Here is a 27,712-nt window from a genome sequence, read left to right on the forward strand (position 1 = left end):
TTAAGTGAATTATCACTTCTACCTCCAATCAGCAATCAATGGATTCATTCATACTACTTAGATGCCAGGCTAGGGTTACACGCTAATTTTCTGTAGTGGTCTATGGAACCCCTGAAGCATCCTTGCCCACCCCCTAGACACCCCATATATAAAACTCTAGTTCCACCACTGGTAGTAATGGTTGTAGTTGTAGTAGTAGTAATAGTTGTTGTAGTAATAGTAATAATACTGTATTTTTATTTTTTTTTTAATCATTTCTGAAATTTCAGATGACTGCACATCTGGATTTTCTTATTAAAATGGAGTATTTTAAATCATTAACCCAAGTGCGTTTCATTGTACCTATATGCTATATTTTATTTTTTAAGTTAGATTTCAGCACCATTACAATAATCTTGCCATGACTCACTGTAACCTTTTACTGAAATGTAAACTAGTAAAGGGTTAAGATGCACGGTATATTCACACTCACGCATGTACACACACACACACACACACACAGATGCTTAAACTTGGCTCTTCCTGCGCCTGACTCTTGCAGCAGTGTTTAGGTCAGGCCTTAATGAAAACCACACGTTCTTTCTCTTCACTGCAAGATGTGAAAGTAAAGCTTGCAGGTAAACGGAAAAGCACGTCGCTATAAGAGGAGCGCATCAAGCTCGCTCGCTTTAATCTGATCTCTGCATGTGTGGGTGCAAGCGCGTATGACTTTGCATTTTACCGGAAAAGGTGAGATTTTCTTCGGTGCATAACAACTCTGCGACCTTCAGCCCTGAGCTGTCCAGTTCATACTGTTTCTACAGGATCCTTTTTTATCGCTTTCAACAATGACTACGTTTACATGGACAGCAGTAATCTAATTAATGACCTTAATCTGAGTAAGATAATAATGTGATTAAGGTGTTTACATGTCTGTAATACACGTCCATAATGCGACTAAAACAGGAATACTCCACATGTCTTAATTCGATTAGAGCTTAATTCGATTATGACCTTAATTAGATTAAGGTAAGTAAAAATTGCTGTTTACATGGTAGTTTCTTAATCAAAGTATTGTCTTAATCAGATTAAGGGTGGCTTATTGTTGTCCATGTAAATGCAGCTAGTGTTTCCAAACAGCGCTACTACAGGTGCTGCACTCCTGTGGAACACTATTAAGTGCCCTAGCATGAGGATTTGGACACATCCAAAATAGATTATTGTAGTGTATATCCTCTCCTAATTCTATATCATATGAACCTATGATTAAGAGAAGAAGAAAATGGTGCTTTGGCTTTTAAATGAATCAGATGTCTTATTATTTAACCTTTAAGCTGAATTGTCTTTAAACACAACACAGAGACAGAAAAAATAGGAAGTGGATAAAAAACTTCAAGAGCTGACCATGTCATGTTCCTTTGTAAAATATAAATATATAGGCTAAATTGTAGCTATATAAGTGTCTCTAAATAATCGACTGTTTAATGTACACGTGCTATGTTACAGTTTGATGATGAATACCTATGTACATGTGGGAAATTCCTGGGTGTTTCCTTGATGTTTAAGATCTAGAAACCACGACGGAAAAAAAAAAAAAAAATCCTGATTCTGTGGGTGACTTTTTTGGTTTGTTTGTGATTTTTTTGTTGTTTTTTTTCCGCTGGGGTTTTCTTCAGCCTAAAGATTAATATCGTCCCGTCCCCCCAGGTGTCGAGTCACAAATAAAAATACATCTGCAGACAGAAAGTTTTCACAACGCTTCAGGAGAAGTTTCTGTCAGCTTTGTGAGAAAAATGATTCGGTGCTGTGGCTTCCTCCTCATTCTTGCCTTTTCCCTGCGGTCTGAAGGTAAGCTTTACTTTTATTATTGTAGTGTATCTGCTATAAAAATGTCCACATAGCCTTTAACATTGGTGTGGAAAAGTGACAACACTGAAATTCTTTTATTCTTGGAGAACCGTGTTTCCTCATCTACTATAGGTTAGACGTGTAAGAGCAAATCTCTGTAGCCCAGACGTTTCCTATCAACTCCCCTGTTCATTTTTTTCCTCATACTTACTGTTTATTGTTGGTTAATTATCTGAATTGAATTCCTTATTACATTAGATTCAATTTGTTTTGTGATATGTTTCATACTACTACTGCTACTACTACTACTAATACTACTACTACTACTACTACTACCAATACTACTACCGCTACTACTACTACTACTACTACTACTACTACTACTAATAATAATAATAATAGCAAGAATTTTTATGAAGATGATGATGATGAGGATTATTATTATTATTATTATTATTATTATTATTATTATTATCTGTGGGAGTGAGGGATGTTAAGGTGTAAATTGTTTAAACATAACACTTATTGAGTACTTTAAAAAGAATGATGACTTAAGAAAATAATCAGAACATTTGTACACCTACTTGTTTATGCAGTTATTCATAAATGAAGATGAGGAAATAGACCAGGTGATTAATTTTTTTCTACCCTCACGTTCCTGTTCTTGGCTGACAGGAGTGGAACCCAGTGTTGTTTTCTGCTGTTGTAGCTTGTTAGAGTTCCATATATGAGAATATCTCAGGAATCTCCCAATCTCAGACAACGTCTTCCAGACCTCCGCCAGCCCTATCAGCCTGTTCTACCATTACTTCTATTAACTTTTAGTTCTGTGCTGCTATGAGCTAGAAAGTGTGGTTTACCGCAGAGCTCAGGCCTGGAGAGTCAGAATGAACACACACACTGACGCGTGAATGTTCACAGAGACTTCTGGTTTATTCATTCAAAACAGAAGTATTTATACACACTGATAAGAAGCAGTGCGTGGACGGTTTCTACTGGTCCAGGTGTCAGACAGATGTAAACAAAACACACAGCACATAGTCATAATACAAAACAAATCCTGTGTCATGTTAACACGGAAATACATGTGTATTTCAAGGATATAGCTATAATCAAGGATAGCAGTTGATCAGCTTATTCAAAGAGGTAATTAAATATATACATTCATCATAGGTATTTGATAGCACGGAGACACACAAACAGAAACTATAACCCAGTATTCCCCGTATCCAAGGTGTCTTAATACAGTTCATAATATATGAGTACATGATATAAGAGAATTTCCTTTCATAGCTCATCCACCCCAAGGTTAAATGTTTTGTGCATGGTGAGATGCTTTCCCGCTCAACATGGTTGTAAAGCGGTCTCGTAACCTCTTTTCTATCTTTCCTGTCAGCTTCAACCAATCTGGTCAATTTCCTCTGACTGCTTTTATCAACAAGGTGTTTCCACCCATAGAACTGTCACACTTGTTTTTCACACCACTCTGTGTAAACAATAGAGACTGTTGTGTGTGAAAATCCTAGAAGATCAGCAGTTTCTGAAATTCTCAAACCAGACCATCTGGCACCAACATCCATGCCATGGTTAAAGTAACAGAGATCATACTTTTTTCCATTTCTGATGTTTGATGTGAACATTAACTGAAGCTCTTGACCTGTATCTGCGTGATATTTTACATTGCATTTTTTGCACTGCTGCCACATGATTGGCTGATTAGATAACAATACCCAGGTGCTCCTAATAAAGTGGACGGTTTGTGTGTGTGTGTGTGTGTGTGTGTGTATATATATATATATATATATATATATATATATATATATATATATATATATATATATATATATCCACAGTGGGGGAAATAAGTATTGAATGCGTCAACATTTTTTTCAGTAAATATATTTCCTATGAGACTATTCACATGAAATTTTCACCAGACGTCAGTATTAACTCAAGAAATCTGGAAATATAAAGAATTCACAACAGAAAAAAGTCCATAAATGAAGTTATGTGTAATAAAGCGGAATGACACAGGAAAAAAGTATTGAACACGCTAACTGAAATTTATGTAATACTTAGTGGAGAAGCCTTTGTTTGTAATGACAGCTTCAAGACGCTTCCTGTATGAATAAATTAATCGCCTGCAGTATTCAGGTGTGATTTTGGGCCATTCTTCGAAACATTAAAACAAGTCAGGTGATTGACTGGGCCATTCTAACACCCTGATTTTTTTTCTCTGAAACCAATTGAGAGTTTTCTTCGCTGTATGCTTTGGATCGTTGTCCTGCTGGAAGGTCCACCCACGCTTATCTTCATCATCCTGGTGGATGGCAGCAGATTCGTCTCAAGAATCTTCCAGTAAAGGGCTCCATTCATCGTTCCTTCAATTATATGAAGTCTGCCAGTACCGTGCGATGAAAAACAGCCCCACACCATGATGCTTCCACCTACAAACTTCACTGTTGGTATAGTGTTTTTAGGGTGATGTGCAGTGCCATTTCTTCTCCTAACATGGTGTGTAGTATGACAGCTAAAAAGTTAAATTTTGTTCTCGTCTGACCAGACTACACTCTCCCAGTGTTTCATAGGCTTGTCCAAATGAGTTGTAGCAAACTTTAAACGAGCTTCGACATGCCTTCTCTTTAGTAATGGAGTCTTGCGGGGAGAGCGTGAGCAGTGGAGTGCATTGCCTATTGTTTTCTCTGTGACGATGGCACCTGCTGCCTCCAAGTGTTTCTGGAGCTCTTTCCGAGTGGTCCTTGGCTCTTGGGCTACTCTTCTGACTACTCTTCTGACCCCCTGGTCAGAAATCTTGCGAGGAGCTCCTGTGCGTGAGCAGCTGATGATGGAGTGATGTTGCTTCCACTTGCGGATAATGACCCCAATGGTGCTTACTGGAGGATTCAGAAGTTTTGAAATATATCTGTATCCGATTCCATCAATATGTTTTGCAACGATAAGGTTGCGAAGATCTTGGGAGAGCTCTTTGCTTTTACACATCATGAGATGTTTCTTGTGTGACACTTTGGTAACGAAAAGCCTTTTTATAGACCATCAATTTGCTAACCCAGCTGATATTAATTTGCACAGATAGGAGGTATAATTACTTACGGATTTCAGCTGGTTCCTTTCCTTACCTTTCCTTGAAAAACTGCTTTTTCTTAGCGTGTTCAATACTTTTTTCCTGTGTCATTCCACTTTATTACACGTAACTTTATTTATGGACTTTAATTTTGTGGATTCTTTATATTTCCAGATTTCTTGAGTTAATACTGATGTCTGGTGAAAATTTCATGTGAATAGCCTCATAGGAAATATATTTACTGAAAAAAATGTTGAGGCGTTCAATACTGTTCAATATATATCAGCCATGACCACAGAGAAGCAATTGTTGCTGCTCATCGAACTGGGAAGGGTTATAAGGCCATCTCCAAACAATTTGAAATTCACAATTCTACAGTGAGAAGGACTGTTTACAAATGGAGAGCCTTCAAGACAGTTGCCGATCTTCCCTGGAGTAGGTGTCCCAGTAAATTCATTCCAAGGTCAGACCATTTAATACTCAGAGATATAAAGAAAACCCCAGGAGCTACATCATGTGACCTATAGGCCTTTGTAAGCACAAATTAAATATTTATGTTCATGACAGCAAAATCAGAAAAAGACTGAACAAGTATGGCTTTCATGCAGGGGCAGATTTAGTGATTTGGGAGCCCTAAGCAGTTCCGGGTATGGGGCCCCAACACACCAACTATGTGTCCTTTCACTTTTGTAACCTTTATTTTGCTGTCTCTCTCTCAAAGTACCTTTTTTCTAGAGTTTACCCCAAGTTAAAGTGACAGGGGAATAACTAAGCCTAGCTAATATACACAGATACTGACTAATAAAAGAGTTTGGCTACATTCTTTTGTGTCTCTTCTTTTTTCCTCCTTTTTCTGCTCCGCAGATGGGGCATGTGCGAGGAACTTTTATATAAGATAGTTTTGCCTGATTTATTCTACACCTTTCTTTAGTTCACCTGAGCTGAATAAATTTTATGAAGCATGAAAATGGATAAGTACTGAGGTGCTTTGAAATAACTGGTTTTCTTTTTCCCTAATTATTTTGTTTAACAATTTCAGATTTTTTTTTTTGGACATATTTATGTATTATGGATATTGAAGATTTACAATTTTATACAGTCTAACATTGTTTTTTTTTTAATGTGAACAACTTCTGTCAGGATAAGATTTTCAACACCGTTGAAAATACAGTTTTGGGTGTTTTTATTTTTAATTTTTATGAACGCTTCAAATGCAGTTAATTATTTGTCATGCTATACGTGCAAATAGACGATTGCTTGAAGCCGTGGGCTGCGTCCCAAACCGTGTACTTACCTGCTGTATAGTACATTTACATTTATTCACTTAGCAGACGCTTTTATCCAAAGCGACTTACAAATGAGAAAGATACAAGCAAAGCGATATATCAAGCAGAGAACAATACAAGTAGTGCTACCATACAATAGTAGCTGAGATACACGTATTTCGCATACCATATAGTAGGTAAGTACGCGGTTTGGGACGCAGCCGTGCTCTCTTGTTTGTCGTCAAACGGTTGAGCACTGCCGTGTGTGATCATGTTCTCCCACACGCTGTTAATAGTGTGATTAAGGTGTGTACATGTCTGTAATGCACGTCGATAATGCGAGTAAAACAGGAGTACTCCAAATGTCGTAATTCGATTTGTGTTTACTTCGAGTATGACTTTAATCGGATTAAGGTAATAAAAAATTGCTGTTTACATGGTAGTTTCTTAATCAGAGTATCGTCTTAATCGGGTTAATATTGGATTATTGTTGTTCATGTAAACGTGCTGAGTGTCAGATGGAAAAATGTCAGTGCCATTAGTGGTCAGACAGAAGTCATTAACCTTACTTAGAGCAGCCTTTGTCCAGTGATGAGGATTTTCGGACTTTGCACCGTTTAGTTTTTAAAAAATTAGCTGATATCCAGTGTTTAATATTGAGAAGGCAGTTTATTCGGGAAGAGGGAGGAAGGGGAGTAGAGGCTTTGGAGCTGAGCGATCTGGGTGACATCTACGTAAATATGAATTTGTACGCCGTAGTGACGAATAATGGATCTGAGTGGAAGCATATGGATAATAAATAGCACTACTTGTATTGTTCTCCACTTGATATATCGCTTTGCTTGTATGTCCTCAGTTGTAAGTTGCTTTGGATAAAAGTGTCTGCTAAATGAATAATTGTAAATGTAAATAAGAGTGGGCCTAGAATGGAACCTTGGGGAACTCCCTGAGAGACAGTAACAGTGCGTGATTTTAATTTGCCAATAGAGATGAAATGTCTATTTGTGAGATATGATGTAAACCAGTTCAAAGCTGTATCACAAATGCCTAATTGAGACAGAAGACGGGAGAGCAATGAGAAATGAGAAGACAGTTGGACACCTGTTCATTACATGACAGTTAGTCAAGTCATTACTCTTGTACAGTTGTAAAAAGTCAAAGACTGTATTGAATGGATGTTCACTATGAGCATCATAGTCTTTAGAGAACAGATTAGGGGGACAAAACTGTTTGTAGGTACAGGCTTGTGGTTATAGTGGTTGCATGTATAGTCCTTCACAGCATTACCAGAGTGAAATAGGAGAGACACTCTTTCATACCATGCAGGGAGCCAGAGGGGGAAAAAAACTTCCATCTTCCAGACCACAGTGTTACCAGAGATACTACTATATCTGCTAGGAATATTTTCCTCAAACACCTCACCCCCATCTTGTTTTTAGGGCTGCAACTAACGATTAATTTCATAATCGATTAGTTGTCCGATTATTATTATTATTTTTAAATTAATCGGTTAATCGGATGGGGCAAACTTTCAGGTTAGTAAAAAACTAATGTGTTCCATTTGAGACGTTACTACCGTTCTAAAATACATACACTAGACCAGTGGTTCTCAACCTTTTGTGCGCTTTGGACCCCTAGCATATTTCGAACAATCCACAAGGACCCCCTCACTCCACAACAATTATAGGCTATATAATTAACAGTCATTTCAATATATGTTACTTTATTTTATTAATATTTAACATTAATAATATTAACATTAAAGTTGAATCAAAACATTTCAAGATTTTATGTTTTACATTTTATTCTTGGTGTAACATTTAATTTGACTCTCTGAATTATCCTTTGTTTAATTTATCCATCAATGCAACACTTAACTTGTCTACCACTCATAGGTTTTTGCAAATTATCATTTCATTTGTAAAGAAATGTAAAATAAATCCATCAATGGACGATCGTCAGCTCAGCTAACGTGATATTTGCGAATAACCAAATTGATTAATTTTAAAACATCTCATTTGAATATGTTTTTATACATTTAACAAAAAAAATATGCCATAATATTATTTAAACATTTTTCAAACTTTCCGACGGACCCCCTGCAATTACACCACTTCCCAATAGGGGTCCGCGGACACCCGGTTGAAAAACACTGCACTATCCGGGTAGTACAGAGGGCATAGTGAAAGTGTATAGTATGTAATTTGGGACACAAGTTTAGTATTTGCTCTCCGGAACGGGAGCGTGTTTTCGGAACAGAAGTAATGTAATGAGTAAATCTCCCCCGTGCCGCGCACAGACCAATTAGATTCGTTGACAACGATTTTCATAATCGATTATTATCGATTTTATCGATTAGTTGTTGCAGCTATACTTATTTTGATAAAAGATGCTTAATTTCCATTTCTATATTTTCTGCAAACATATATTCTAAACTAGCTGAGCTTGTTCATCTTAAGGAACTCTTAACTGGTGCTCATGTATCTCAACCCATAGATCAGACAGGGTCATACTTGATATTCAATATTTACTGTATGTAAATACACTCACTATCTCACTATTGTTTTCTCTGAAAAGCACAGTATCCTCATCTTTATATTGAATAATCAAAGCTATTGAGCAGAATGAGTAGGGAAAAATACAAGTACAAAAATACAACAAACTTTGATTTGGCAGGGAGTTTTACAAAAGTAACTGATGCCAACTGTTACATTTGTGATTAGATTTTGCCCAGTTTATGAAAAGAGGCGGCCTGCTGTGCTACAAGAGGTTCAGCATTCCTCAGTTCAAACACTGTTGAAGAGATTCATTCTTTACATTCAGTTACGTGTATCAACATTATAATTATGATCACCTGGGATGCCCCTAAACCACCATCAATCATCAAAAACAAATTCCATTTAATGAAAATCAGGTCAGTTGAAGGTTTAGAATGTCCCACAGCCAATCTGGGTCACTGCCTACACAGATGTGCTTTTTAGGTATTAAAAGCAAAGTCAGCAGACTGTTCATGGCCACAGATCACAAGCTCCACTAAGCTGAAGGGTGTCGTAGCTCAGTGGTTACGACATTAGCCTCCTGATCAGAAGGTCCTCAGCTCAAACCCCAGCAAGCTGTTACTGCTGAGCCCTTGAGCAAAGCCCTTAACCCTGCTCAGTTGTATAAATGAGATAAACATAAGTCACTCTGGATAAGGGCATCTGCCAAATGCTGTAAATGTAAAACATGTGTTTGGTATATAGATAGTTTAATTTGTATTCATTCCATATTTTGTCATTTTCTCCTGTGTATATTTAATTAATTTCAGTTTTATTTGTACTGTGCTTTAAAGCTTTTAACAGGCATTGGCATTGTCATAAAGTGGCTTTAAAGAAATCCAGATGCAATTTATATTTAAGAAACCTCAGAGGAAGCAGAAGGAAACCCACCCTTTTCTGACACCTAAGTGTGCTTATAAGTCATTAATTTTCTACACTTGTAAAAAGAAAAAAAGAAAAAAAGAAAGAAAGAAAGAAAGAAAAAGTCAAGCAGTGTATTGAATGAGCATCATAGTCTTTATGATTATTTCACACTGTACACTTTTTAGGTACAAGTGTACAGTATCCAGGTGAGATAATACACTTAAAAAAAGAGGGACTTGGGCACAAACTGTTCTTTGAAAGTAAATGGTAAATGATCTGCACTTATATAGCGCTTTTCTAACCTTAGCAGTTCTACAAAGCATTTTACACCGTTTCTCACTCACCCATTCACACACACACACACACACACACACACACACACACACACACACACACACACACACACACACACACACTCTCTCTCTCTCTCACACCAATGGCTGCAGAGCTGCCATGTAAGGCTTGCATAACTTGGGGTTCAGTGTTAGTTCAGTTTAGTTTAGTTTATTGATTTATAGAGCACATTTAAAACAACAAATGTTGAAACCAAAGTACTGTACAAGAAATATGACATAGAATTAAAACAAATTAAAAGAGTAAACAAAACCCAAAAAGGGCCAATGAAAAATTTACACGCTCAATTAAAACTTAAGAATAAGAATACAAAAAGTCTTCAAAGATGATTTAAACACAGAAACGGAAGTGAAAGATCTAATGTGAAGAGGAAGACTCTTCTAAAGCCTTGGAGCAGCCACGGACAAAGCCCGGTCACTTTTAGTCTTAAAACCCGAACAATCAACTTAGAGTCTTGAAAGTTGTAAGTAAATGTAAGATAAAGGTATCTGCCAAATGCTGTAAATGTAAAACGCATGTTTGAGTCACGCATACAGTGGTGCTTGAAAATTTGTGAACCCTTTTTTGAATTTTTGAAATTTCTGCATAAATATGACATAAAACATCATCAGATTTTTACTAGTCCTAAAAGTAGGTAAAGAGAACCCAATTAAACAAATGAGACAAAAATATTATACTTGCTCATTTATTTATTGAGGAAAATGATCCAATATTACATATCTGTGAGTGGCAAAAGTATGTGAACCTTTGCTTTCAGGATCTGGTGTGACCCCTTTGTGCAGCAATAACTGTAACTAAACATTACTAAACAACTAAGTTTTAATCAATTCTGCACATCGGCTTGGGGGAATTTTAGCCTGTTCCTCAGTACAGAACAGCTTCAACTCTGGGATGTTGATTTGTTTCCTCACATGAACTGCTTGCTTCAGGTCTTTCTACAACATTTCTATTAGGTTACGGTCAGAATTTTGACTTGGCCTTTCCAAAACATTAACTTTATTCTCATTTAACCATTCTTTGGTAGAACGACTTGGTTGTGTGCTTAGTTGTCTTGCTGCATGACCCACTTTCTCTTAAGATTCAGTTCATTAACAGATGTCCTGACATTTTCCTTTAGAATTCACTGTTATAATTCAGAATTCATTGTTCCATCAATGATGGCAAGTAGTCCAGGCCCAAATGCAGCAAAACAGGCCCAAACCATGATACTACCACCACCATGTTTCGTAGATGGGATAAGGTTTTCCTTTCTCCAAACATCATGATTCTCATTTAAACCAAAAAGTTCTATTTTGGTCTCATCCATCCACAAATCATTTTTCCAAAACATGTGTCCACATGATATTTAGCAAACTACAATCAGGCAGTAATGTTCTTTTTGGAGAGCAGTGGCTTTCTCCTTGCATCCCTGCCATGCACACCATTGTTGTTCAGTGTTCTCCTGATGGTGGACTCATGAACATTAATATTCAAATCATTTTTTTCTTTCAGATTGCAAAAGTCTTCTCAAAATCATGCAGCTCCATCTGCAATGAAAAATACAGTCTAATACACTAATGCAGTGCGCACAGATTGAATACCATGTAAATGAAACAATATGTACCTACAGTGTTAGTTGAACGTTTGTGAATATTAACAAAATATTATAACAAAAATATTATACTTGACCATTTATTTATTGAGGAAAATGATCCAGTATTACATATCTGTGAGTGGCAAAAGTATGTGAACCTCTGGGATTAGCAGTTAATTTGAAGGAGAAATTAGTGTCAGGTGAGATGACAATGAGGTGTGAGTGAGCCCTGTTTTATTTATAGAACGGGGATCTATCTGATCTTCACAACACATTTTACAAGTTTGAGTAAAACAGAGGCATGTCTCAGTAACGTGATTCCGTTCTTTAACTTTAGCACATTTTTATTGTTAGCTCAGCCCAAATGATATAATACAAAGGTCCTTAACTTTTCGAAGTTATGTCTTCAGGCTGTATTTGTAGCAAAGTCAGTGAAAAAGCTCTTTCAGTTTTTTTTTTTTATATCCGAAATGGTGAGAGTTAGCACGCTAATATAAAAAGCCCATGTGACTGCACCTAGACAATATTTCTTTATTTCAAATATCTTAATTTCAAAATTCTGATCTCTGGACTGAAAACTACATTTCTATACAGATTTTACTAAATATCTATGTATTTATATGTCCAGCCATGAATGTAACTACAATATATTGATCTGAAATGTATATTTTGGACATTCTAATGTAAAAAAAAAGAAAAAAAGGATAGGATGTAGTGAATTAACTGCTGTTTCATGGGATGCTGAATAATGAGGATGGATTTAAATGTAAATTAAACAAATTAAGCAGTGACTAAGTGATTATTACATCTAGGACTATTCATGCAGCAACATATTGGCAATATACTAGAATCCTATTTGATGTTTATTTCAATGCTTGCCATTGTCTTGTTCATAAGCATTGATCCATTAATCTTTTATATATTATATTCTTAAATTGCCTTTAAGGTCATTCACATAATCTGAATGAGGAACGGAGAAAATGATGCGTGCAATTTATGCATGTGCGTAAACCATCTCTGAATAAGAGTAACTTTTCCCAGTGAAAATGTGGAAACATGAAAAGCACTCTTTTATAACAAAATCTTCCCTGTTCTCTAATTCCTTTTCAGGCTGTATGGACATAGAGCAGCTAGAGATCAGTGAGGGTCACGTGTTTATCCTTAAGTGTCCCACATCTTATGAAGATGAAGTGGTAATTGTGAACTGGACTCGAGAGCTGAACCAGGACTGGGATGCAGGAATAAAAATTATAGATCAGTCACTGTGGTTCTTCCCTGTAAAGGAGTCACACAGCGGAAACTACTCATGTTATTACAGGTATGGCAACACAATAAATAGGCTGGGCTTTTCACATTTATACTCAGTGTATTTTTACTTGGACCCACCTGAGTGAAGCTGCAGGAATTATTCAGTGAGGAATCATGGATCACATGAAATGTGAGTCTTTACTAAACAGAATTTTCTCCATGTTTTTTTCCTGTAATGTAACACGTAAAATGGAGAAAAGTAGATGCAGACTGTTTGTGTTGAGGCTTAAGCTACTGTTTCTTTTCCCCCTGTTTTTTGCTCATAGACCACACGCTCATAGTTTTCAGCTCTAAAGAAAAGGGAGTTTCCAAGAAATGAGTCTTGTGTGCTAATTATGCAAACCCCTTTACATCACACACACACAAAGACTCATTTCTTGGAAAGGGGTTTGCATAATTAGCACATAAGACAAGAAATAACATTCCAGCCATGTTTAGAAGAAGATAGCTATTGTTGTCACATATACCACTCGAGTTCAGTGAAATGCTTTTCTTTGCATGGCCCACTTGTTAGGAAGCTGGGGTCATAGTGCAGGTGCAGGTCATAGTGCAGTCCCTGGAGAAGTTTAAGGGGGGTTAAGGGCCCTGCTCAAGGGCCCAACAGTGGCAGCTTGAACATACGACCTCTAATCGGTAGTACAGAGTCTTCACCACTTAACCACCCTGAAATGTTTTATTTAGTTTCCTTTGGTTTAAAAAAAAAATTCCAAGTAGACCCTTTAACCATTCAAAAGAACCCCTGAGGAACAATGTATAATTAAAGTATAATTTCAATGTATAATTAAAGCTTTATTAAATATGCTGGCAAATGAAGCAGGACACAAGTGCATAAACTTAGCGTGGGTTTTGTTTGGGTAAATCCAACATGGGTCACATACAGACAGGCAAAGTGATCCTAGGAAAATCCACAATTAAAAACAATAATATAGCTACAAGTCTAAAAAACAGAAAACTAATAGAACAAATCAAGGCTAAGAAATGCATGAAATAATCGACAAGACTTTGCAATGATACTAAGACCTCACAGGGTATAAATAGACAAGCTAATTGAGGACTTGACACAGAACAGATGAACACAATAGGACAACTAGCCAATGACAGGATGGTGCGGAGTCAACACTAGAGCAAAAGCACAGGTGTATGACAGGAAATCGGACATACCAGGAAGTGCAAAGCGTGCTGAGAAAAGGAATTCATGACATTTCACATCTGTTAATGTTATACATGAAATGGTGTTCTGCATCTTGTTTAATCAGACAATATGTTCCTCTCTAATATTTGCAGTGACAAGGACGTCCCTTGTGAAGCACATTTTTCCATTTCTGTGTCCAAGAGCAAATGTCCCCAACCGACCTCAGAAGTGATCCTAATGAAGAACACGAATGCACGTCTTCCTTGTGACAGTGAAGACATGCGGACAATTGACAAATTAAATTCAGTTTCCCATGTTGGCTGGACCTGGATGAAGGTATCTTGCAAAGACTGTCAAATGAGACATTCCCTGGGTTTAATAAACTATAAAGACTAACTGATCTTTCTGCATCAAGGAGCTTGCATTAACCAATGTTCATTTACTTTGATTTGCTCTTTACTGAGGGAAGAATGTCCCAATAACCTAGGCTTTCTGAGTAGAATTGATGGTAGCAGTAAAAAATGTCGAATAAATGTTGTTTAAACTACACAACACCTTATCCAGTTCATCTTTCATCCCGATTCATTATTATTATTATTATTAGCAACATAAATACACAAAAATATTTCCTTCTGTTCCTTCACAAAGATTTGTACAGGTGAGAGTGTAAATAAGAGATGGAGGAAATGTGGCAGCCAATGGAATTAATTCAATAATGAACTATGTTTAAAACATCTTATACTGTGTAGTAGTGACATTTTGACTCATATTATATCTGAAGAATCCAGTGAGTAATAAATTTTGAGATGCTAAAATTAAATGTAGCTACATATGTTGCCCTTTTTTAAGCATTGCTCTTACTATTTCCTTTTATCTGGTATACCTAATAAATGTGCCCAATATGTTCAGTTGGTGACACCTGTATCCACTACTGTTATCCACAAATGATATCCAGTCATCAGTAGACTTATGGCCTGATAAATTATTCAGACACAGATGGTCAGTAATTATAAAACAGTACGATAGATAAAAGGGCTAATGAGTGTAACGGAAAGGTTGGTGTACCTCATACACTGAGCTCTGAGTGTACTGCATATCATTCCTCACATGATTTTATAGGAGTCTTTATAGGTTGTATTTGATTTTTGTTTTATTTTTTCACGTAATAGGATTGCAGTCCTCTTAGCTGGGCTGAGAAAACTGTCAAGCTTCGATTCAGCAGAGTTTCAGAGGATGACAAAGGAGTGTACACCTGCTTAATGAACTTCACCTATAATGGAACTTCATACACTGTGGCTCAGAGCAAGAAAGTCTTCATTCATACTAGTAAATACACACACACACACACACACACACACACACACACACACACACACTGTGGCTCAGTGTGGTGTAACATGTAAGGTAATTAAATAACAGTATTAGATTAAATGAAACAAGTGTGTCAGTTATGCACTTATGGCTCATGGTATAATGGCAGCCTTTAACCAAAATCCTGGTGATGTAAAACACTTTCCTGTCACTGTATCTAGCAGAAAACCAGATTGCATTTAAAAGGAAAACACTTCACACTTGTTAAAATTCATTTGCATGCTATGACCTCTTTAACACCTCATAACCGTCACTGCCGTGTGAACAGGTCCTGTTCCACAGAAGCCAAAAGTCATAAAACCACGACAGGAAACTCTTGTTGTGAAACTGGGTGAGTACTGTTGATGAAAAAAATCTCCTATTTGTACAGTGAAGCTGGTGAGTGTAATTTTTTGAAAGAGTGTTACAAAAGTAACCAGTTTATTAGGTTATTAATAACATGCCATTATCTTTCATGGCAGGGGTAACATCACTTAGTAGTAAGAGTAGTACTGACAAAATTGCACTCTAATGCAGTGCACATGCCTTGCATAAAGTCCATGCTTACACTGTACCTTACCTTCCATATGGGACTTTTCCTAATTATTTTTCCTACTATTTGATATGGAATCAAAAATGACTTTTTAGTTTAAAGTTAGTATCTTTATAATGTTAATGAAAAAGAAAAAAATGTTTTTTTTTTTTTTTTACTGAATTTAATTTTTGTCCACTTGCACTGTAAAAATGAAACATTCTGCAGTGTTTTATCCAAGGTTCATTTCAAGTATTGAAAACAACAATTTAGGCGTTTTAGAATTTTCATATATCTGTACAAACTCAGGAAATAAGACACTCAAGTGCATACATGCTCTGGGTTTGTGTCTAGCTAAAATAAATAACATAAAACCTAGATTGTATATAACTACCAATAGTGATAATTCTCAAACAAGCTAATTATTTACCATTTTCACTGCATCTTTTCCAGCTGTGAAGAGTAGTACTAATGATTGTGGCTCTTTTTTTTAGTGCATGACAAATTATACTGTTATTATAATTATACTATTTTATATTCTTGGCACATTTTAGCACTGCTATTGCAGTGGCCAGTCAGTTGAAGTGTGTGAACATTGTGTGTTTGTTAATGCAGGTTCAAAGCAGGTGTTAAACTGCAAAGTGTTTGTTGGGCCTGGTTCCTGTGAAATGGATGCTGTAGAAAGTACCAGGCCTTATTGGATGATGAACAACATGTTTACTGAGGATTACCCACAACATTTTGTTGCTCATAATGGGTAAGTATCAAAGTGTGTGGTGTATATCACAGAGAAATGAATACATGAAGTGATGTGTGTGTTATACTGATATTTTTGTTTGCTTGCTCTTAGCTGTACAACAGAAAACAATGTGGAGTATCGCCACATTAATCTTACCATTCTTGAAGTTCAGCAAGAATTCTTGAACATCCCTTTTCAGTGTTGCGTCCTCAACTCTGTAGGCCATGACAACGGCACAGTAATACTTATTCAATGTGAGTTACTACACACACTGGATAACTTCATGTCATACATACACACATGCCTATTTGCCAAATGCCCCAGCAAAATGTTGCCGTGTCCCACCAAAGACAGTGGAAAGTCACTCTAAATCCCAGCATCTGTCACAATCTGTAAATAATTCATAGGCAGTTTAAGTTATATTATGATTATTAAAGAAATAATTCAAATTAAGGGAAAATATAACATAGTGTGTTAGTAAAGTGTCGTGCCTCATGAGTCACCAGAAAAGCAGTGTGTCTTAACACAGATTTTACAAGTGTCTGGAACTGTACTCGGGTGATGAACACTGTTCTTTGAAAAGATATTCACTTAACTGGAAAATAGCTGTCTAACACATCGCTCCAAAATGTGGCTCCCATATGTGAGTGTGAAGGCCATAGCATAAGAGACCACTCCCATCGGGATAGAAATGTTTCATCATAGGATAAAGGTGATCAGTTAGAATAACTTTTTCTTCAGCTTTTCTTCAGCTTCAAAGTGGAAAACTTGAGCAGATCTTTAGCTTCCTATGAGGTTAATCGTTCTTTTGTCAGCTGGTCTGTTCTTATTCACTCTAACTCACCTTGTAATTGGTTGGAATCACTTCATCATTTACATCATTTACATCATTTTCGACTTCGGCACATTCAAAAGATGACGTGAAAAAATAAATGGACACCTGCATGTTTGACTTTTGTTAGCAACAGGCTAGCCAGATAACTGTGATAAGTGATGTATATTTTCCTCATCAAAACAGTTAGCTGTAGAGTAAATGTGTTATATATCTATAACACATTTATTTATATATTATATTATATTATATATCTGACCATAATCTAATCATAGGTTTTCTTCAAATTAGGTGACTAACATGTACCAACTCCTACTACTATTACTACTACTAGTACTACTACTACTACTACTACTACTACTAATAATAATAATAATAATAATTTACTAACCCAATTTCCATAAAAGTTGGGATTTTTTCTAAAATGGAATTAAAAACAAAAAATCTGTGACTTTATGTCTCTTGAAACTTTAATTAACTGACAAAGTACAAAGAAAATATATTCAATGTTTTCACTGACCAACTTAATTGTATTTTGTAAATATAAACAAATTTAGAATTTGATGCCTTCAACACACTCAAAAAAAGAGGCAAAATAAGAATGAAAGTTTTGGAGGATCAGGTTAATTGGTAACAGGGGAGGGTATCAGGATTGGGCATAAAAGGACCATCCACCCAAAGCTCAGTCTTTGCAAGCAAGGATGGGTTGTGGCTCACCACTTTGTGCCAAACTTCATGAGAGAATTGTCAGTCAGTTCAAAAAGAACATTGCTCAACGCAAGATTGCAACGAATTTAGGTCTTTCACCATCTATAGTGCATAATATTGTGAAAAGATTCAGGGAATCCGGAGAAATCTCATTGTGTAAAAAGCAAGGCCAGAATCTACTGTTGAATGTGAGTGACCTTCGAGCCCTCAGGTGGAATTGCTTGAGAAATCATCATGCTACTGTGATAAATATAACCACATGGGCCTGGGAGTACTTCGGAAAACCATTGTCACTTAAGAAAACCGCTGTCACTTATGAAAACCGTTGTCCGCCGCTGCATCCAGAAATACAACCCGAAACTCACAAGGAGGAAGCCACACATCAACTCTATGCAGAAACACCAATGAGTTCTCTGAGCTCTCAGATGGACTGAAAGGCAGTGGAAATGTGTGCTGAGGTCAGAGGAGTCCACGTTTCAATTTGTTTTCAGGAAAAAAAGGCGTTGAGTTCTCTGTGCCAAAGATGAAAAAGACCAACTAGACTGTTATAAGTGAAAGGTGCAAAAGCCAGCATCTGTGATGGTATGGGGGTGCATCACCCATGAAGTGGTCTCCCCTGCAGGGCTCCAACATGGCGACCTCATCTCCAGAGCTCCAGCCAGCGACCCATGAGGTGGTCTCCCCTGCTGAGCTACGGCCATAGGTCAATGTGGCGACCTCATCCCCAGAGCCCCAGCCTGAGACATACAAGGCAGTCTCCCCTGCCGTGCTCCAGCCAGAGGTCAACGTGGCGACCTTATTTCCAGAGCTCCAGCCGGAGGTCAACATGGCGACTTCATCCCCAGAGATCCAACCTGAGACCCACAAGGCAGTCTCCCCTGCGAACCTCCAGCCGGAGGTCAATGTGGCGACCTCTTCTCCAGCGCTCAAGCCTGAGACCCACAAGGCGGTTTCTCCTGCAGAGCTCCAGCTGGCAGTCAACATGGTGACCTCATCTCCAGAGCTCCAGCTTGAGACCCAAGAGGCTGTCTCCCCTGCTGAGCTCCAACCAGAGGTCAATGAGGTGACCTCTCAAGCCAAGTTCTTGTCTGAGGCCGACAAGACGGCCTCTCAAGCCATCCGTAAGATTTTTCCCCACCCACCCTCCCCTACTGCAGATTTCGTTCAGCCTGCCAAGTCAACAAAGAATGTCGCTCAGCCTACCTATTCAACTGAGGACACGGCTCAGCATCCCTTTTCAGCTGAGGATGCCGCTCAGTCTCCCTGTTCAGCTAAGGACGTTGCTCCACCTCCTGTTGAGGCCAAAAGCTCCGCTTTGACTCTCTGCACGCGTTGGACGCCACTACGCCAGGCTTCTCTTCGTCACTCCACTTTCCTGCTTGGCTGAGGACGTCGCTCCGCCATGCTGCTCGGCTGAGGACATCGTTTTGCCTCCATTTTCCACTAAAGACGTCACTCTGTTTCTCTGCTTCTCACCACACGTCGCTCCCCCTACTTGCTCCACGGTGGACATCACTCCCCCCTCATGCTTTGTGAGGAGCATTGCTCCTCCCTCTGGCCTCGCTGAGAACTTCACTCCCCCCTCTGACCTCACAGAGAGCGTCACTTCCCCCTCTAGGTCTGTTAACGTCGCTCCCCCCTCAGGCTACGCCTTGAGCTTCTTTCCCCCCGCTGGCTGCATGGTAGCCATTGCTCCACACCCAAGCCAGACTGGGGATATCATGTCATCTCTTTGTGGTATGGAAGAGATCGCCCCGCATCTGTACTCCATCTGGCCCCGCAAGGGAAGACAATCAAGTGGATTTGAAAATTCTTAGGAACATCTGGTCTGGGTGTCCAGAACCACCTCCTAAACTTATTACGCTCTTCTGAGACATGCGTTAAAGGGGGAGTTCTGTCATGGAAATACCGGAAAAGGGACTAGAGACTACATTTCCCATCAGCCACTGCACCTCACCTGACCACATCATATGACTGTCTGCACCTGTTCACAATTCCACATTCAGTACTGTGCATTGTGCCTCATTCTGTCACTGCATCCCTCCGAAGTAATTGCTCAGTTTCCTTTGTGTTCTGTCATTACCAAGCCCCCCACCCCCCTGTATTGCTATTCTATTTTTTTACTTTGTTTGTTCCCTGATTTTTGTATTTTGGTTTCTCTATGATATTCAGTTTGCCAATCGCCTGACTCTTTTGCCTGCCTTGACTCTGAATTTGCCTTACGTATTGGAATTGTTTGCTGGACTTTTATATATTAAAACTCAATAAACTGCATTTGCATCCGTCTCCGCCTCTGTTGTGACAGAACGTGACACTAAGAGGAGACTCAGACAATGGCGACCAAGGACTGTTGAGCAGCTGAAGTCTGGTATCAAGCAAGAATGGGCAAAAATTCCACTTGCAAAACTGCAACAATTAGTATCCTCAGTTGCCAAATGATTAAAAAGTGTAATTAAAAGGATGGGTGATGTAACACAGTGGTAAACATGCCTCTGTCCCAACTTTTTTTGAGTGTGTTGAAGGCATCAAATACTATATTTGTTTATATTTACAAAATACAAGTAAGTTGGTCAGTGAAAACTTTGAATATCTTTTCTTTTTTATGTTTCAAGAGACTTGACATCATAGATTTTCGTTTTTATTGCATTTTAGAAAAAAAAAATCATTTTTATGGAAATGGGGTTAGTATTTTGAAGTACCTTTCATGGTACCCAAAGACAGATATAAGAAAAATACATACAATTATATAGTCATAGTAGTAAATGAAACATATATAAACGTTAAAATATTGGCTAAATCTCCTCTACTCATCATTATTGATTAATTATTCGAAGATAATTCAAAGTTTATTAAAACAAAACTATTATGTGGATTAATTTGTTCAAATCATATAAGAATAAAAAACATGACAGGTATCATGAACGCTTCCACACTTGGCACATTTCCAAAGATGGCGACTGTTGCAATGCTTAATCTTTGTACTGTTTCCCTGTATGTTTTGCCATGTGCTTTTTTTGGTTTCTGCTCTAGTCCGCTCTCTGCCCCAGCCTGTCATTAGTTTGTCTGTTCCTGTCCTATTCTTTCTGTTCCTCCTTGCAAACAATTTGTCTTGTGTCCAAGCCTTAGTTTCCCATGTTACCACTTCTTCTTTTTTCATACAACTTCTTTGTTTTGACCCTCGCTTGTTTTCCTTGATTTTGGAAACTTCAGGCTGATGTTGTCTGGTTGTTCTCTGACCCCGTCTTGTACCTTTGACTATGATTTTCTGATAAAGAACACACTAGGTCTTCTTTATGAACATTACAACAGGACTCCAACATCTTTCATAATAATAATGCAGATCTTTTATTTGTGTGTATAGGAGATATGTAGAATCACCTAAAACACATATTATTTAGGTAGGTAGCTAGTGGATTCTTTCTTAAATGTATTTCTCACCACTCTGTTGAAATGATTTAGGTGAAACATCTTGAAGCTTACCACATGTCAAGTAACCTTGGCATGCTAGTCAATTTGATGATGTAGATGACATAAGACCTTCACACTCAGTTCAAACTCACTTCACATAGTTAAAACTGCATAATGTATTATATGGAAAAGCAGGTGTCCCAATACTTATGGAAGTACACATTAAATATCCATTCTGATTTTCATATGATCATTCTTTTCATTCATCTCATAGCTATTTATTTTTTCCCTTAACAGCCAGTCAGAAATGGCTGTATTGGACTTTGGCGGTATTCACTGCTTATGCAATAGTAGCACTGGGGTTCCTGCTGTTTTATTGGTTTAAAGTGGACCTGATACTCGCTTATAGGACTCTCAGCCCTTGTTTGAAACAACAAAATGGTGAGTAGTATTGCATGAAGTATGTGTGACAAACAATTCAATATGCTTAGCTTCAATACGTTCAAGACTTCATTAAGAAGATTAATTTGCACATGCAAATCTCAGCTGGTTGTCTAGAGCTGAGAAGGAAATGTGCATCATATGGCCAAAAATATGTGGACATCTGACCATAACACCCATATCTGAAACACCCCATTCCAAAACCATGGGCATTAATATGGAGTTGGTCTCCATGCTCTTACTATAACAGACTACACACATATTAAAGGCTTTCCAATGGATTTTGGGGCGTGGCTGTAGGGATTTGTGTTCATTCAGCTTCAAGAGCATTAGTGAGGTCAGGCACTGATGTTGAGATGTTGAGGAGGTTCCAGTTCATCCCAAAGGTGTTCAGTGGAGCTGAGGTCAGGGCTCTGTGCAGGACACTCGAATTCTTCCACTCCAACCATATCTTCATGGAGCTTGCTTTGTGTACAGGGGCATTGTCATGCTGGAACAGATTTGGGCTGCTTAGTTCCAGTGAAGGGAAATTGTAAAGCTACAGCCTACAAAGTCATCATATATAAATGTGTGCTTCTAACTTTGCGGCAACAGACTCGGGATTAACCACATCTGGATGTGATAGTCATTCTGAAAGTATGTTGGCTATTTAGCAAATCTGTAAACTAATTTAGAAACTCTGTAGGTTATTTAGCAGAATGTCTGTAGCCTAGTCCTTATCTAGCCTATTTTTAAATGAGGTCAGTTTTTGTTCAGCTTCTTTCCTATTTGTATTTATTGCTGCAGAAAAAGGCAGCGTTCACAATCTACATTCATGTTTGCAAAATCAGAACTCATCAATTTGCTGATATCTGCAAATACCTCAGTGTAGTAGTGTTATATAAAATTCCAGTGTGTTTGTGAACAGCATTTTAAAATTGCTCATTGCTGTTTTTAACCTGACAGATGGAAAACTGTATGATGCCTATGTCAGTTACCTCCATGGTGATGATCACAGAGTGTCTTCTGCAACAACCTTTGCCCTGCATGTTCTCCCGGAGGTTCTGGAGGATCGACTTGGCTACAAATTGTTCATTAGTGGCCGGGATGCACTACCAGGCGCAGGTACACCTACTGTACAGTTTTTCATTTAGATTGTATTTACATTTGAGTTTACTTGCCTTTATTGTGTTGAGAAACAGTTTGAAAGTGATTTAGACAGTTCATGTAACTGTCTATTAATGTAGCTGAGTGTGATACTAGTGCTGCTGTTTGTCTCCATCAATTAAGAGACATATGAAAGAAAACATTCCCGCCGGGGCCATGTGTGTGCGGAGTTTTCATGTTCTCCTTGTGCTGCGGGGGTTTCCTCCGGGTACTCCGGTTTCCTCCCCCAGTCCAAACACATGCATGGTAGGCTGATTGGCGTGTCTAAAGTGTCCGTAGTGTATGAATGGGTGTGTGAGTGTGTATGTGATTGTGCCCTGCGATGGACTGGCACCCTGTCCAGGGTGTACCCTGCCTTGTGCTCGATGCTCCCTGGGATTGGCTCCAGGTTCCCCCGTGACCCTGAAGAAGGAGTAAGCGGTAGAAGATGGATGGATGGATGGATGGATGAAAGAAAACAGAAAACTGAACAAGAGGATTGGAGTGAACCAGTGCTAGTTCTTAGGAGTACTTACACACACTAGTTACAAGGCAGTAGGAAAATCAGATAATAACGCATTATTGATGTAATGTGAGTAACCATGAGTACAAAAAGAGAACACAACTGGACATACTAATACATTTATATGGAAAGAATGTTCATATGTTCTCATAACTGTCATTTTCAACTTTATTGTCATGCTTCTTATCCCAGACACATGCACTGTTGGGAATGAAATAAAGTTCCCATATAATTCCCCCCAAATTACTATCCTACATTTAACATTAAAAGGTTACAGATAAGAGAATTAGTAACACAGCAGAGCAAAAAATATTTGCTACAGAGCAGACTCTGTATTCTCAAAGATGTAAACTGTTTCAAGGTCAAAAACAAAGTTGGTTTCAAAAACATAACTAATAAATGTATTAAGAAAATTCCATTTTTTTAATTCCCACAGCGGTCCATGACGTCATCTCTGAAACAGTTGGGAAGAGTCGGCGGCTAATTATTGTTCTTCCATCCCAGGCTTTCACAAGGCCTTCAGATAATGAAGGGGGACTTTTAAATAAAATGCCACCGGAGCACTTAAGTTTAAACAACAACATAACAGCGACTGATGCAGATCTCTCTGAATCATCTCAGTTGAACTGGGGCCCTTACGAGTGCTGGGTGGGTCTGTACGATGCCCTGGTGAAAGAGTGCTTGCAGGTCATCCTAGTCCAGGTGGGAGGAGAAGTGGATGATGCTCTGTTCCCTGAATCACTGCGCTATGTTAGGCACACTCAGGGGATACTCAAGTGGAAGGAGCACTACACCAGTGAGCCCAATGGAAGATTCTGGAAGCAGATGCGTTATCGAATGCCACCAGTGCAAAAAACCAGAACAGCTGTTATGGTTTAAAGCTGCATGGTGGTGGTGTCATTGTAACTGACAGGGGAGATAGAGTATAACATCCCTCCCACCCAGACAGCACAGCCAATTTTATTTCCTTGATCCAGGCCATGGACAGCTGTGACATTGCCGGGATACAAACTTGTGATCTCTGTGTGTATTGTGGTGCATGCTCTGTGAGCTGATATGCAGGAGTTCCCATTTCCATGATATTCCATTTAGATACCATTGTGTACTCCACTGGCCAATTGAATAGGTTTTAGTTCTGTTTCAGATTGTTTAGTGGAAAAAGGCACAAAGTCCCAGGTGAATCCAGTAATCTGGTGAAGATGAACTAGCGGAGTGGTTGAAGGTATGGCAAATGTTAGAATTAGGTGTTAGTATATATTTCTGGGTCTGTCCACATGATGGCAACAGAAAGCAAGCAAACACAACCTCTGAGCACAACAGATTGTTTATTAACATTGTCAGAAGCTTTTTCTATACAACAGATTTATTGGTTTGTACATAAAATAATTTGATAATAAATATTTTATTTATTTACTCAGAAATTAGTTGGACATTTTGTAAATTTATAATTGCTTATGATGTGCATATGAGCACTAACAGCCTATATATCCTAACAGACAATAACCCACAACTAGTTAGCCACAAATAGTCTTCTCGAGCTTGCTGATCGAGAGGAGGGACTTTTGTGGGTTTTTGTGGATTTGCACTCATAATTGTGGCGTCTCTGGGAATTGAGAAGGATTTTCAGAATGGCTATAAGAATATTGTTTTCTATTTTTATATATTTATTTATTTATTTCATTTAACTTTTGAAGAAATTCTAAATTCTATGTTAAAATTTTGTTTATATAAATCTGTACATACTCTTTAAAAAAGGTTTACAAGAATACAAGACTGAGGTCTAAGTGTACAGTTTAAGTAGAGAGCATTCTGAGGAATAAAAATAATATAATTCATATACAGGCTTGTGTCAAAAAAAATGCTTAAATGTCAATCAGTTATTGTTGCAACGATTCAAACATGGTCTAACATGATAATGTACCTGTATTGTGAGTTATAAGGATTTCAGATAGAAGCATCTATAGTATGTTTAACAGTGCTTATTAGATTTAAAAGTCAACACCATGAGAGCTGGAGTCTGGAGGAACAGGCATCATGTAGCGCACCTGCTTCCAGAAACGGGAGGTGGGGCAAGTTGCTCGGCCACTCCCCTCATCCCACCTTAGGGGGGGAGTCTTCTGGAGGAGATGCTGCAGCCCCAGGGGCAGATGGGAATACTCCTTCATATCTCCCAGTTGAATCAGAATCACTTTCAGTTCTTGCTCGACCAGCACTCGGTGCAGCCCCACATGCCAGTCATAACAGAGTGAGGTTTTGACCCCTTGATGTTGACTGACTCCTGGAGGCAGCACAGCTATGAGCCTGCGACTCAGCTGCATTCTCGTCTCAATCAGCTCAGTGCAGTCTGGTGGTGGAGAGAAACGTTAGCTGATGAACAAATTTTGAATATATTCCTTCCCTTGTCACTGAGTTCAATACTTAGTATTTGATGTCCTGGATTACTTTTGTTTATTTTATGTCAGTACAATTATAAAGCCAATATGAATGTTTCATTCTTGGTTCAGTTCATTTATTTATAACAGTTGCATTAGTCAGGCACCAGGTGGTGATTTCTACTCGACAGGGGTTTTTTTTTCTTTATTAGAAAGCTTTGCCAGAAGGTGTGCATCTGGACCAATGACTGTATATACCGGGTGGAGTTCATGGCATTTTAACCCCGCCCATTCCCATGTTAGTGAATTGTGACTTAGCCAACCTTAAATTTTAAGTTACATCTCCACAATTTATTTTCAGGAATAATGTTTTGTCGTTTTCAAATTCAGGTGACCTTCATATCTCCCCCTATAACTTCCTTACAATAAATGCATTTCATAGAAGTTATTAGATGACAAATAAAAGGCAATGGTTTACTTACATTAAAATGATGGATAATATCAGCTAGCTAGCAAATAGTAGCTCAGTCAGTTAGGATCAATGACTGTATATATGCGTAGATATTGTGACAGGGGGTAAATAGTGAAGTCAAAATGTCTCTGAGGCCCTCTATTAGCTGACTGGAGTACAATTTTTAAGCCTACCCATTCCCATGTACAGTGATGCTTGAAAGTTTGTGAACCCTGTAGAATTTTCCCTATCTCTGCATAAATATGCCTTAAAACACCATCATATTTTCACATGTTCTAAAAGTAGATAAAAATATGATAAAAATATTACACTTGGTCATTTATTTATTGAGAAAATTATCCAATATTACATATCTGTGAGTGGCAAAAGTATGTGAACCTTTGTTTTCAGGACAAGCCTATGAAATAATGGGAGAGTGTAGTCTGGTCAGACGAGAGTAAAATTAGATTCGACTCTCCCATCTTATATCATTCCCAGCCATCACTACAATACTGGATAAGGAATCTGAGACATTTTGGCTTTTTAAGCTGTCAGTTGGCTCTGACTAATGATATACATTCAAATGTCTGAAACCTAGAGTAGCAGACTCTATACATATACTCTACAAAATAACTTGTATATAGGCACATCCTCACTAATTATAACTATATCGCTTGGTATATACAATATATGAAGTCTCAATGCACGATGCTATGGATGACTATATATATAATTGAGGTATGGGTAATACTGTTATACTGCACCTTCACCAGGTAGGTCGTCTCTGCCATGAATGTAGAGTTTAAAGCCACAGGCGTTCTCCAGTACAGCTGGCAAAACTTTGTTGACAAAATGAGCAACTTTCTTTCCGTTTTTTTCATCTATATTATCCTTCTGGTAGATCACATATGCATCATATACTTTGCCATCTAAAGACAGAGAACATTTAAACCCTTCTATAAAACACAAAGGCTGGTACTGGTAAGATTTGTACACAAATCTGTTCTTGTCTGTGTATTGTTCTTCAGGGCCTAAATGTCACACATTAACACTTACATCACTATGTCTCTAAATCACTGGGACAAATAATTCTGCACAGAGCTGCCTTTTTTTAACTTCTCATACTGCAACTCAACCTATTTGATATTCAGTACAGTTTTCTAATCTCACACATTGCTCACACATTATGGTTGGTCTAATTCAGCGCTTCACATGGGTTATTAAATTCAGTTCAGTTGTGCAAGGAGCTGAAACCAGCAGAAAACACAAAGGCCCAAAGTGTGTATCAT

At 38.1% G+C, this 27,712-nt stretch overlaps 2 protein-coding genes across 2 annotated transcripts in view; one reads left to right on the forward strand and one right to left on the reverse strand.

Moving 5' to 3' along the window:
* LOC128608567 (interleukin-1 receptor-like 2) lies at positions 1 to 26,051 on the forward strand. The gene is made up of 11 exons (XM_053626386.1): positions 1 to 729; positions 1,687 to 1,827; positions 12,613 to 12,820; positions 14,095 to 14,278; positions 15,112 to 15,268; positions 15,582 to 15,644; positions 16,440 to 16,581; positions 16,675 to 16,817; positions 21,809 to 21,952; positions 22,898 to 23,056; positions 24,037 to 26,051. The coding sequence occupies exons 1-11, from the start codon at positions 705 to 707 to the stop codon at positions 24,477 to 24,479; spliced, it is 1,809 nt and encodes a 602-aa protein (XP_053482361.1). The 5' UTR covers positions 1 to 704; the 3' UTR covers positions 24,480 to 26,051.
* Positions 25,589 to 27,712, reverse strand: part of il1rl1 (interleukin 1 receptor-like 1) — a 15,226-nt gene continuing 13,102 nt past the window's right edge. The window contains exons 9-10 of the mRNA XM_053627874.1: positions 27,188 to 27,352; positions 25,589 to 25,944 (exon numbers count right to left, since the gene is read on the reverse strand). Coding sequence (XP_053483849.1) covers positions 25,589 to 25,944; positions 27,188 to 27,352 — 521 coding nt within the window. The remainder of the gene's footprint in view (positions 25,945 to 27,187; positions 27,353 to 27,712) is intronic.

The sequence above is a fragment of the Ictalurus furcatus genome, chromosome 6, assembly GCF_023375685.1.
Source record: "Ictalurus furcatus strain D&B chromosome 6, Billie_1.0, whole genome shotgun sequence".
Lineage (NCBI taxonomy): Eukaryota > Metazoa > Chordata > Actinopteri > Siluriformes > Ictaluridae > Ictalurus > Ictalurus furcatus.

Bases quoted from the DNA above. Each gene is read 5' to 3' on its own strand.
- LOC128608567 (XM_053626386.1), top strand. From the start codon at position 705: ATGACTTTGCATTTTACCGGAAAAG. The intron at 730-1,686 runs GTGAGATTTTCT...CCGTCCCCCCAG, and splicing joins TTTGCATTTTACCGGAAAAG to GTGTCGAGTCACAAATAAAA. The intron at 15,269-15,581 runs GTAAATACACAC...CCGTGTGAACAG, and splicing joins GAAAGTCTTCATTCATACTA to GTCCTGTTCCACAGAAGCCA.